This window comes from Notolabrus celidotus, chromosome 19 (assembly GCF_009762535.1).
Source record: "Notolabrus celidotus isolate fNotCel1 chromosome 19, fNotCel1.pri, whole genome shotgun sequence".
Classification (NCBI taxonomy): domain Eukaryota; kingdom Metazoa; phylum Chordata; class Actinopteri; order Labriformes; family Labridae; genus Notolabrus; species Notolabrus celidotus.
In genome coordinates this window covers 5,399,754-5,412,931 of record NC_048290.1, presented here as the reverse complement: position 1 = coordinate 5,412,931, position 13,178 = coordinate 5,399,754, and the positions used below count along the sequence as shown (strand labels likewise).

The 13,178-nt window shown below is 40.0% G+C and overlaps 1 protein-coding gene across 4 annotated transcripts in view; it reads right to left on the bottom strand.

The window, feature by feature from the left end:
• Positions 1-13,178, bottom strand: part of tnpo1 (transportin 1) — a 40,017-nt gene that overhangs the window by 19,452 nt on the left and 7,387 nt on the right. For all 4 annotated transcript variants that reach the window (XR_004634993.1, XM_034710110.1, XM_034710111.1 and 1 more), the window contains exons 6-7: positions 1,276-1,409; positions 742-823 (exon numbers count right to left, since the gene is read on the bottom strand). Coding sequence is in view for 3 of the 4 variants with exons in the window: in XM_034710110.1 (XP_034566001.1) it covers positions 742-823; positions 1,276-1,409 (216 nt within the window). In the remaining variant the exon portion in view is untranslated. The remainder of the gene's footprint in view (positions 1-741; positions 824-1,275; positions 1,410-13,178) is intronic.

Genomic DNA, 13,178 nt, shown 5'->3' with positions numbered 1-13,178 from the left:
TTATTATTATTATTATTATTATTATTATTATTGTTATTTATTAAATTAATTTAATAAAAATAAATTAATGCAAAAGGTAAAAAAACAATATGAATAACAATAAAAAAATAAAAAATAAATACAAATTATATTATTCTTATTTTTTATTGTTATTCATATTGCTTTTTTACCTTTTGCATTAATTTATTTTTTAAATATTAATCTATTTATCTTATTGTAGTTTTACTATTTTCTATTTTCCTTTCTATTCATTTATATTTTATTTTAAATTATTATCATCCATTAGCACTGGTTGTTTTTTCTTTCATTCACTTATTGTGTTTCTCATACAAAAAACATCACTTGCTTTAATTGTTTACATTTATATTTTGTAGGTTTGTGTAAAAAAAGAATCATATAGAAAACAGAGTACAATGTGTGGTTAGTAATAAATACTGTGAGGCAGAGTCAGTACATATTTACAGTGTCAGGCTGTGTTTAATACTTGACTCTGATAGGTCAACATCACATCAAAACTCAATCAGACATGTACGTTTAGAGTTTATCCAGGACTCATGGAGCTAAACAAAGAGAAGCTTTGAAGTAAACCATCCACAAACTGTCAGTGCAGTAACTAGCTGTACTGAAGTGAGAGATAATGACCTGAGGAGGGTTTTTCTTAATGGGGATAGACAGTCCATCCCACAGATAGTACATGAGTCTGTGTTGTGTCATTCTGTGTCAGACTAAGTGCAGACTTGCCTCGATGAAAGGGTCGATGTGCAGCATGAGGGCCTGAGTCCTGCTGATGATGAACTGATTGACACAGGCGATGGCATGTGACCTGGAACACAAACACGGACGCTTAAAACCCACGCACACACATATGATCTTTGTCGTCTTTGTTAAACTGCTTTACAAAAACTCTAACTTTAACTGTACAATTATTAAAATCAGAGTATCTCAATGTATCGTGTAGATGTATGTGCGCGACATAACATACTCACTGGTTATTTATGATTTAAGATATGCTCCAGATACAGGCTTTAATAATAGAAAAGGGGAGGCGGGGCTTTAATGTAAATGGCCTACTTTTCAGTATAAGATTGAATAGGTTCAAATTTCTGCAATACAGAAAAAATGTTGGAGCTTATTTTAATATCATCAGGAAGTTGCAGCCACATGAACATTAATTATAAATACGTAAATACACTTTTATTTGATTCTAAATGTCCTTTTTTTTTTTAAAAAGTACTTTTATTTATATGTATTCATGATTGGGAGCAACCTTGGTACCTGATCTTAGGACTGCTGTGCTTGAAGAACTGTAAAAACTTGGGGATCATGATGTTGAGAGGTCGATCCAGCATGTCGCTGTCCAGGATCTCAGCTGAGTCCTCGCAGATCTTCTGCAGGGCTCCAAACGCTCCCTGAGGGACAGGAAAGAGAGAGACAAGCAACAGAGGATGAGATTTACAACCCTGTTAAGTCTCAGGCAGTAAGAAGCGTCAGGAGCGTTTCTGTTCAATGTAATGATCAAAAGAAAAGTAGCTACCCTGTAAAATTTGATTGCTTCTCAAAGCAATGATCTAAACCGGGCAATAAAGCTGAGAAGAGCAAACAAGCTCCACATTGCAGTTATGTTGGAGCTCTTTTCTAATTTCACAAGGCAAGTACTGCTACATTTCTATCACTGAGGAGTGTTCAGAGTGCTCTGATTTGATTTGCAGAAATGAGGCGGTGCAGATTCAAGGAGGAGGACTGAACGATGGACAACGATGTTGAAACATCCTTTGGCAGTTCACGTTGTCCAGTGGATTAAACCCGTCTAGACGCAGAGACAGCTTCGAGTAAGCCATCCTACCCCTGGAGGTGGTGTGCTTAAACGTGTCTAGACAGATTTTTGTCTGGAAATATACCACAATATAAAAAAAGCATTTCAATTGAATCAAAATGATGCAAAGTATCAGAAAATGAGAATGTTTTAAAAGCTTTAACTTGAAAAATATTCACATGTAAAGCCTTTTGTAAATCACTGAGATGTTAATAAGAAACAGAAGATTCACATCATTTTTTTCAGTAATTTTGCAACATTAAAATGACTTATTTTGTAATTGAATCATAAATTTCTCTTACAACTACTGAGTCCTTAAAGTTGGCATCAAAAGCAGGTTATGAAAGAAGACTATAAATAGATGGATGGCATAACAGCTCCCTGAAAGCGAAGCCAAAAGCATTAGAAAATCCCTACTCTGTACTGACCTCAGTGATCTTTGCTCTCCTGTACCGACTCTCTGGCTGCTGATGACATTATATCATATAATTATCTTTGTTATAATATTATGTTATATTACATTATTACTGTTTACTACAACTTACAGCCACATTACATATCCATATTTATTTATTATATTGCTTAATCTGTCATTACCAGCCATGATCACACCATGTTAACCTGTCACTACTGAACCATTTTTAATGCTGCCTGTAATTACCACTATTTAAACCATTTGTAACATGTGCATATATCTTAATTCTATCTTATTTATTTTTATTTATACTTATTTTATTTTACTTATTGAAACTTCTTCTTGATTGTATTTATGTCTGGGTTGCTGCAACAACCAAATTCCCCCCCTGGGATCAATAAAGTAATATTTTATCTTATCAAGTTAGTGTTGTAGTACTCAAGACCGGTTTTGGTCTTGAGACCGCTTATTTAAGGTCTTGGAATCGAAAGCATTTTTACTCTGTCATGTCTCGGTCTCTGACTGGGAGGACTCCGTATTTTATATCAAGACCGGTCCAGACCACCACTGATGCTATCTGTGTCCCTGTCATTACTGTGATAAGAGAGAACCACCCTTTCTCAATTCATTAATTTTTTCCTCACCTGTTACGGACGCGACTTTCACAGTGCTATGGTGAGTGACACGCCCCTGCACGCGTAAATGAATTGGGACGGACAACAGGAGGAGAGACTGTGTGTGCCTGTGTCCAGAGATGACTGCTAAGTCGTTTAATTGAGCAATAAATACACATTCAATAACAAACTCTGGAGGCACACTGAGACAAAACCAAAAACCTTGTTTGTTGCTGTTAATAGTATTTAAAGCAAACTTAAATAAAATTAACAGAAGTCTTTTATTTTGTTAACTCTCATAATGATTCTTCATTGATATATATGGTCTTGGTCTTATCTTGGTCTTGCCCTGCCTTGGTCTTGGTCTTAACTTGGTCTCGATCCCTAAATGTCTTGGTCTTGTCTTGGTCTCGGTGCACTCTGGTCTCAGACATGTCTTGTTCTGAGTTAATGTGGTCTTGACTACAACACTATGTCAAGTATAATGTGTGTTATGATTTGTTTAAAGAAGCGTGAAAAGCTCAGCTCCAACAGCCAATCGTATCTATGATTAAAGTAACCGGAGCAAGATGTCAGCGCCCACTATTGGGGTATTTTGGCTTCGCTTTTGTACAAAAATAAGGAGGTGGAGACGCCTCATCCATATTTATATCTTTATATACAGTTAGTTGTTCTAACCAAGACTACTTGCATACTTCAGCTCCTTCAGCTTCCTGACTGAATATTAATGTTTTGGATTTGTTTGAATGTTTTGCTCCTCTCCTCCACCAAACCTTGAGGCAGTTCAGTTTGAATCTACAGACGAGGGTGTGGAAGAGGAAGAGATTTCATTGTGGGTTTATCCTGCAATGTATTAATAATTGATTTAGTTTTAAAGTGATAGAGATGGGGCAATGATTAAAAAAATCTATGATATATTACTTTTTTGTACAAGCAAACATGGCGTGTAGGATTCTGATGAGATACATCACTGCAGATATCTGCAGAGCGATAGAGAAATGGTTGCAGGGAATAATTGCTGCATGTTTGCAACATTTATGAATATGTATGAGTATGTAAGACAATTAAAGGAGACCTCGTTTGGATCATAACATGCATTCTTATTACACATAACTATGTATAAATACATACCATATAAATGGACTACATTAAGTTTTGCATATCAATGACTGTGAGGGCAATTATGACAATAAGAAATGCATATATGGATGGTGTGTGTACGGATATAGATATGTGACTTGATAAACTGAGGTAGCTTTTACAAAGGATCGCGTTCCAGTTTTGCGTGAGCAGTAAAAATGTGTTCATCCATAATCTACAATGAGATTCATCCACTTCTGCTCCAATAACCTTCAAATGGTTGGCAAGCAGTCTCTCACACACACCCAGACACACACACACACACACATGCGCACGCACACACATGCATACACGTTCTGTGTCTTAATACCGGCTGCTCCACTGATGGTTAGTATGCATGTTCACAATACGCTGCAGACTTCAGTGTCCTTCTCAGTAAAACGCAGTCTGGGAAGCAGATTACAGCGGCGCAGCACCAACACACTGACGCTGTCTGAAACGTGTTGCCATGGAAACCCTTCCAGTGTCGGCATTCCTTTGAGATGACAGATACAGAACAGACTAAAAAAAAAAAATAGAAATGGAAAAGCCAGAGGGGGGGGGGATAAGACGAGGAGGAGGAGGAAGAGGAAGGGGGGGGGAGGATGAGACTGTGTCAAGGTCACAAACAGGAAAAAGACAAAGAGCCGCCAAGGTGAATAAAGTCATTTCCCTCATTAGTACTCAGACGACTGTGTTGCAGCTTGGAGGGGAGCGTTAAACGAAGGGGAAAGTATGCACTGAAATAGAAAGGGAAGACGATGCACGAGATGTGGTGTGTTAAGAGATCCGCTGCTGATGAAGCTTTGAGACAAAAGCTCCAGATTCAGACAAGATAAATGGGATTATGTTAAAAATATTCATCTTATATTATTATTTTATTATTAGTTTTGTAGTTGTTGATTGGCCTTGTAATAGGTCGTGGTTGGGGAAGGGAAGTGACATTCAGATGTGACAATTGATGTTTATTCTATATTTTCACTCCTTATGTTGTATATCACACTGTCTGTCTTAAATGTTTAAAATCTTATATAAATAAAGTTGGAAAAATTACATATATTTATCTAATATTTACCTTTTGGTTAACTGCAATACTGTCATGTGTGTGGTAATAGTGGAAATCAAGCTAAAATGATACATTTAGCAGCGGAGTGGTGAAAATAACAGATCAGAAATGTTTTTTGTAATTACTCCTTTTGTTTTTCAAGGACAAAAATGGCCAAAAAAATTGCTCTTCAGCCTTTAAAATATAAAAGATTTTCAACTTTTCTGTGTGCTACCATTGTAAAATAAACACCATGACTGTTTGTGAGACAAAATAACATACACTACCAGTCAAAAGTTTGGACACACCTTCTCATTCAATGGTTTTTAACATTGTAGATTAAAGCTGGGGTTGGCAGTCTCGGAAAACTAGCATGAATTTGAATGTAGCTTTTCCTCATGACTCCGTCTAACCCCTCCCCTCCTCCCTCGGAGCTCCTCCAAAACGACGCCCCCCCTGCTCACATGCACGAGCGCCGCTGACTTGCGACCATATGATGGTGACTGATTAAAAACCGGTCCTCACCAAAACATTATCATAGTGAAAGTTAAAAACACAAACAAACATGGCTGCTGTTAGTACTCACAGCTGTCATGCTAGCATTATCCAGTTGTATCAGTGACACGATATCAGGAGAAAAGTTATAACACATATATAATACTGTAACAGCTCTACTGTTTGTTAAACCTGTTCAGTGTAGATGTTCTTAATTCCTACAGTGTTGACGGTTAGTGAAGGCATCAGGAGAGGTGTAGAGTGTGTGAGCGGGAGAGAGGAGAGACAAGAGGAGAAGTTCTTCATTCATTCAAACATTGATTGTTGTTTTGTTGGTTGGCGTGATCACGGCCGACAGTGACCGGTTATTAAAACTCAACGTGTTCACGAATCGGCTCGTCATCCCTACAGCGTCCGGACGGACGCTACAGTACATCTACATTTCTGTAGGACTTACTAAATGTCATTCATTCTTCTGCTTGTCAGAGCCCCCGTGGTGAGAGCTTTTTAGACTCTGATCCGGACTACAGTCCTGAGCAAAGCACCTCATCGGGTCAGAGGGGACAGGCCCGAGGTCGAGCGAGAGGGGCAGTCAGTAGAGTCAGGGGAAGCAGAGGCAGGGGACGGAGACTCTGAGTGCACGCCGGGGAAATGTACGTGCAGGAGGCGGGCAGAACGGCAGGACGGGATTTGAATGGTTTAAAATTTTGGCACCCAAAAAACGCTGATTGGTTGGTGTTTTCCCAGGTTTACTCCGGCTGTAGATAGCAGCTTTTCTTCGCTCTTTTTTAAGAACACATTATATATTGATTGCCATCAGGACATAAAGATCATTTTAACCAGTAGAACAAAAAGTGCATCTAAATCTGATTACCAACCCCAGCTTTAATACTGAAGACATCAAAACTATGAAATAATCTGGTTTTGCCATAATCTGGATTACAACATAAATCAAACAGGGCTATCCATTGTGTACTAACCCTACCTCTGAACAACACAACTGATGGTCTCAAACACATTAAGAAGGCAAGTCATTCTACAAATGAACTCTTGACAAGGCTCATGATAATTAGAAACCATTCCAGGAGACCACTTCATGAAGCAGACTGAGAGAATACCAAGAGTGTGTAAAGCTGTCATGAAGGAAAAAGGGGGCTACTTTACAGAATCTAAAATATAAAACATATTCTGCTTTGTTTAACACTTTTTTGTTCATTAAATAATTCCATATATGTTCTTTCATAGTTTTGATGTCTCTGGTATTAATCTACAGTGTTTACAATAATTAAAATAAATACAAACCCTTGAATGAGAAGGTGTTTCCAGACTTTTGACTGGTTGTGTGCATGTTGGAGTCACCAAAGAACCTGGAAAACTGTGAGTAGATTTTAAATATTGTAATAAACACATTGAGGTGAATAAGTAAGGGATAAGGTAAAGTGAGCAGGGTGTGAAGACAGATTAGAGCTCCGACAGGGTGAGCAGGACCCTGATGTGAAGCCAAGAGGTTTTGTCCCCCCCTTGATAGCATTCTTCTGTTAGTATAACCCAATCATTACACACTATCTCACTGATCACACAGCTTCTTACTTAATGAATCAATCATTTCACACCAGGTATTCATTGAGACAGGATTTTACTAATTGAAAAAGTGGTCATTTTTCTTCCTTTGAAGTAGTTTGAGCTGCCTCCTCTGCCTTCTTTAAGTGAGCTAACTGAGCTGTTATTATAAACTGAACACGTCCACTGATGGTGAGTTCACACAAGGTGAGCAGGTGAATCAGAGCCGCACCTGATCGAGCCTTTCTGCCTCGTCACTCTCAGAGTCAGTGACATTTATCTGTATCCCGTCCTGTGTTCAACTATGTGTCAGCTCCATGCCATCTTCAGTTTCACAAGTCAGTCAGTCATAGCCGACACTGTTCGCGTCTTTAACCTCTCCTTCCTTTTTCTCTGCTGTACCTGTCCCGCCTTTTGTCCCACTGTAATCAAACCAACGTCAAATTAACTGGACTTCTTTTAGCAGATTGATGTGATTAAAGTTAGGCCGCTGGAGTCTTTGACTAGTATCCATAGCCTCAGTGTGCTGTGGAGAAGTGACACACTGCTGCTTAGAAGGATTGAAATGAATTCATTGTTCTGTCTTTTCACAAACAAGTTTAACGTGAACTTGTAAAGAGAAAAGCAGGTCGATTATCACACCTGCGTATTTATTGGAAGATACCTTCTAACCTGAAAAGGAGAGTGTGTGTGTAAAGCAGGACATCAAACCGCTCCCACTGTGGCGTGTCCGTGTGTGTGTGTGTGTGTGAACAGAGAAGGGTACAGAAATGGGAGTGGCCTTCAAACATTCCAGCGATACTAAAGCATCTAAAGTGTAATCCTTCCTTCGAGTCGTGCTGTTGAAGGTCATTAAACCTGAGTATGTCAGTCATGCGGACGAGAGTGAGCCGAGGAGAAGAGAGAGGAGAGTGAACGTGTCCAGCTGAGCCGGCTTCCTGCTGTGGACGTTTGAATAATGTTTCTCCACAAAAGAGCACCGGGGTTACAAAGCGTTTTTAAAAACATGATTGTTTGACCTGAACTTGACCCTCAAAAGCACTTTCCAACAGCCATTTATCAGAACAGTAAAATTGCTCTCGGGCAAAATCTATATACAGCTATCCACTAACGTTATACTTGGCATCCAAAACACCTGCTCGTGTCTTTTTATAGAGCGTGTAGAGAGGGGTACAGAGCGGTGCACAGGGGACTCTCTCTACTACTGCTACTGCTGAAAATCCTGATGTTAGCAAGGCAATGAAATTATGTAGATTTCCCCTCTTTAGGTAAACAAAACTAGCTTAGATGGGAGTATAAAGAAGGGAAACTGAAACCCAGGCATTTTCTGTGATCGTTGCAACCTTAAAATCTTTGAATGCTGCAGCTTTATAATAAAAAAGTTGAGATGTTTGAATACCCGTTTGTGTAACACGTTGCACACCAACTCTGAGCAACTACGACAACGCCTCAGATGAAGCAATCAAGCTTCCTATAAACTGAGTGACCCATTTGTCTTCTGACATAGCTTATGGTCAGTTCCTGTGTGAAGACACTTCAAATAAAAACATAAAGAAGTGCCCAGAAGTGATACTGATGTCACACTGATGAAATCGACATGTGGTTTTAAGCTTTGCAGCGTTCTGCTTGTTATTTAAGGTCCTGTTCTGTCAGAGAACTTTTGATAAGAAACAGGGGCAGCAAATAATACAAGTAAGGGCCTGTGTCCACTAACAGCAGTGCTGGATTTCTTTCCCAAACAAATACAGTTGAGGGTTTTTAGCATCCTAAACTCAAAAATGCCCAACATCAACTGTTGACATCAACAGGGACAGCAAAGAAAACCAATAAGGGCCTGTGTCCACTAACAGCATCTTTTGCGCTGCCAGTGCCTGCTTTCTCCCCCAAATCAAATGCAGTTGAGTGTTTTCAGCATCCTAAGCTCAAAAATGCCCAACATCAGCTGCTTCCTGTTGCTGTGTCAGTTTTGGAACGCAAGTGTGCTCATCAATGTTAATTCTCCATCACTAATCAAGTTAAATCAAGAAGGGGCCGGACTCCTGATATCAACTTCATGACCTACAATGGCGCTGGTTCGTATGGAGGTAAAACTAGTCATGCTCCTGTTTTTGAGGATGCTATTTCCAGGTCTAGAACTGCTGCTTATACTATGACACCATTGTTTTTATCTTTTCTTTGTATAATTCCTCTTTATTAAAGCAAATATGAAGCATAAATAGTATTTCAAAACAGGCTAAATGGTCAACAGTAAGGGCAGATGAAGTGCTGGGAAAACTTTTGAAACCCAGCAACAGTAAGTGTGGAGAGAAGCACTCTGAAATTGACGTTGTGGGTGCTACCAAAACACTAGTAGTGGAAACAGGCCCTAAGTCTTTGGCATGCAGCGTTTCAGAGATATTTATGGCACTGTAAATATGCTCTGATTTTGCACAACATCGCAGATACAAAGAGGTCCAAATTTTGAATATCTAATAAATTAATTTGGTGACACACATGTTGACGCCATGGGGTTAATGGGGTGTTTAGTCAAAAGATGCCAGGATTGGTTGAATTTGTTTGACTTCACTAAATCCCAACATTGCAGTTTCCAGGAACGGACATTTCTGTATGCTAACAGTTACAAGTACACTATTCTTCCAAGCCTCCTTTCTCCTTGGCATCTTCAGACATTAGCTCCATTGTGGAAAGACTGGCATGATGAGGATCGCACACACATGCATTCAACGCATGACAACACAAACATCCGTTTGTCATCACTTCAGTTACATAGTGCATACAGATCAGTAACTTTACACTGGCCGCCACCAAACCTTCCTAAAATAGATATCAAAGTACAGGTGGTGATGATGGCTTGAATAATTCAGGTTTCTAGGCTTGATGTCATTATTTTGTGCACAAGTGAAACCTTTTAAAGGAGAAATGCAAATGTTACTTTAAAGAGTTTACATTCAGTGAAGTTCGGTCTCAGTTACATGTACTATGAAGCATATTTCTGCTTTTGGTACATTTCTGCAGGCTGTGTCATTGTGTAGAAGCAGCTCTGCATCTGACAGTGTTTTTAGTCCAAAGAGATGCACAATACAAGCCATCATAGATGAAAGGGAGCCACAACACTCAGTCCCTGGTTCCACCTGACACAAATGCCACAAGGCTGCAGGTGCAGGTGCAGTGAAAACACGCATGAAAGAGCTTTCCTTTGTGATAAAACATGACCTCATGTGATGTGAAGGTAGCCCTCTCGACTTAAAGTGTAACATTGTTTCCTGTAACATAGTTGAAGAGCTGCAGCTGCAAAAAACTACGGTGGCCTTGAAGGTCAACTGTATGAACATTTCACAAACCATGAAATAATATTTCTATGAATGCCAAGAACCTTTCACAGATGCATGAAATGTTTTTGTGTTTAGTAAAATGTAAGTTGACCTTCAGGGCTTCACTCTACAAAATAATGTCTCATATGCAACAAACCATTAAAAAAATAAGCTACTCAGGTGTTAAAACGTCTGAGAGGAGCAGCATGAAACTATCTATGGTGCTGCAAAATATCATTCCTTACCAAGCAGCAACCTGTGGCTGCGAGAATTGAAGCCAATGCAGAAGTGTTAAAAACTGCAGTTCCTCAAGTGTCCACTTGAGGCTGACTCCGAAAGTACCGGAAACCACATACACACCCATTCAAAGAAGACGATCTTTACAGCAGAAATAAACATGTTTACAGCCTGGTACAAAAGACGAGTGTAGTCTGGATAGCTCATTTCTCGATCGGGGGGTGAATTCTTTTATAACGCTGCAATTTTGACGATATTAAGATTACGAGTTTTCCACTACGAGAGGCACAGCTGACTTGATTGACAGGCGGGAACACTGTAGCTGTCAGCTAGGAGGCTCAAAGCCCGCCTCTTTACGTCACACTCACTCCACAGCAGTTACGTTGAGTTCAAAATTTCCAATATGGCTGCCGCCGACGATTAGCTTCACAACAGTGCTTCAGAAACAGATGGGTGACGTCACGGATACTACGTCCATTATTTATACAGTCTATGGTAAAAACTAGGGATGGACATTTCAAGCCAAAATACCATTCGGCATCTATTCGACGATTATTTGAATAATCCCCGCCGCGTGGCGTGTATGTTTATATTTTACAGCAATGCTCAGTCTCTGGAAATACGTGTGTAGTAGGGTGAGATTCAGAAACGAAGAAAATCGCCACGACTGTCGCTACTGCTTTCTTCTTCTTTACCTATTTAATGCAGTTAGCATTCTTCTTCTTGTGATACTTAATTTTTAAGACACTCTATAGCTACTGTCTGGCGGGAATATTGTATTACAACCAAGCGGCAACCTCCGGTCTCAAACGATGAAGCCCATGTGGAAGTGTTATAAACTGCAATACATAGAGAATCCGCTTGAGGCTGGCTGCAGAAACACCGGAAACCACATAGACATGAATGGGAAAAAGACGATCTTTGCAGCATTAATAAACATGTTTACAGCCTGGTTCAAAAAACGGCATGGCCCTACGAAGCTAATCTCTCTATCGGCACACACTGTACTGGGGGTGAATTTTTTCTAATGCGACGGTTCAGGATAGTGGTGCAACGGATCACCGTTGATCCGTGATCCGTTCGGATGCCTCTCCACGGTTCGGCACGGACGTAGTCCGCGGATCAGTTGATGAAAAAAGTTGCGCGTGTTCACGTGATGACCGCATGTTCTGCATCTTGTAAGTCACATGTATGGGAGCATTTTGGGTTTCCCTGTGAAATACACTGAATGCTGAATGTGCTTGAGCCACGTTATGAAATTCCGTCGCGCACCCACTAGACCAGAGGCCGTCAATACGCGGCCCGTGGACCGCATCCGGCCGTCTATTTGTGGTCCCCGAACTGTTATACCTTCACTCTGTGTTTTGGTCGGGTCACCGCGTGTTTACTGGGACTTGTCTCCATGTCAACGATACGCAGACAGGCTGTCACTGGGTCACTTAGAGTCCAATGCTGCAAGTACAAATTTTAACTTTTACTTTCGTTTATGGAGCAGTTCGTATATTGGCACTTTGCCAGCTGTAGGACCCTAGAATAAAACGGTGTGTTCCAAGTTTGCAGCTCAAAGAAAAGTGGACGGTGAAAATCAGCGATTGAAAGAAGAATAGAGTGAAATTTTAGAAGTTCCTCTGCTCCTTCACTTGCCATGCCATGAAATGCAGTGAATGAGGCAGGACGGCCCACAGATAGGGTGCTTTGCACATGCAGTACATTTTGAGTTGAATGTTGTTTTTATTTAATGGGCAAAGTGTTTTACAAAATAAATGGAGGGACAACGTTATATTTGTCTTGTCTTCTTTTTTTTTGCTGATCCGAAAAATGATCCGATCCGTGACTCAAAACCGTGATCTGATCCGAACCGTGAGTTTTTTGATCCGTTGCACCCCTAGTTCAGGAGATATTAAGATTAAAAGTTTTTGCCCAATTAAGGACATGACTGACTGGACTCCCGGTCGGGAACACATAGCTATTGGCTCGGAGGCTCAAACTCCGCCCCTGTACGTCACACTCTGCCTGGTTGAGTTCGGCATTTCCATTATGGCTGCCGCCATCGATTGGCTTCAAAACAGCGCTCAGGAACAGATGGGTGACGTCACGGATACTACATCCATATTTTATACAGCATATGATTACAACCAGGCACCGGTAAAAACCATGAAAAATTGTACTTTTAAAATGAGATAATATTCAAAGTATCTCTTTGATTTGTACAAAGTGAACACATTATTGAATATTCCAAAATCATTGCCCATCCTTAGTAAAAACATGTGGTAGAAGCAGCAGGAAACTATGTCTGGTGGTGCAATCATCATTCCTTACCTATGCCGACTGATAGCCACAAATACAGAAATGTTGTGAATATATATTTTTGCACCTTTAACCAAAAAATTTAGTCAACATTTATTTTATCCAGCACCAACTTCACCATCTTTAACATGAGTCCCTAAGAGGCTTTTCCAGCCTCCCCAAGCTGCTTTTCAAAATCATAGCGACTCTTATGAGGAGTTTGTTGGCTGCTCACTGTTAAGCCGTGTACACACACATGCACTTAAAGATCCTCTGCAGTAAA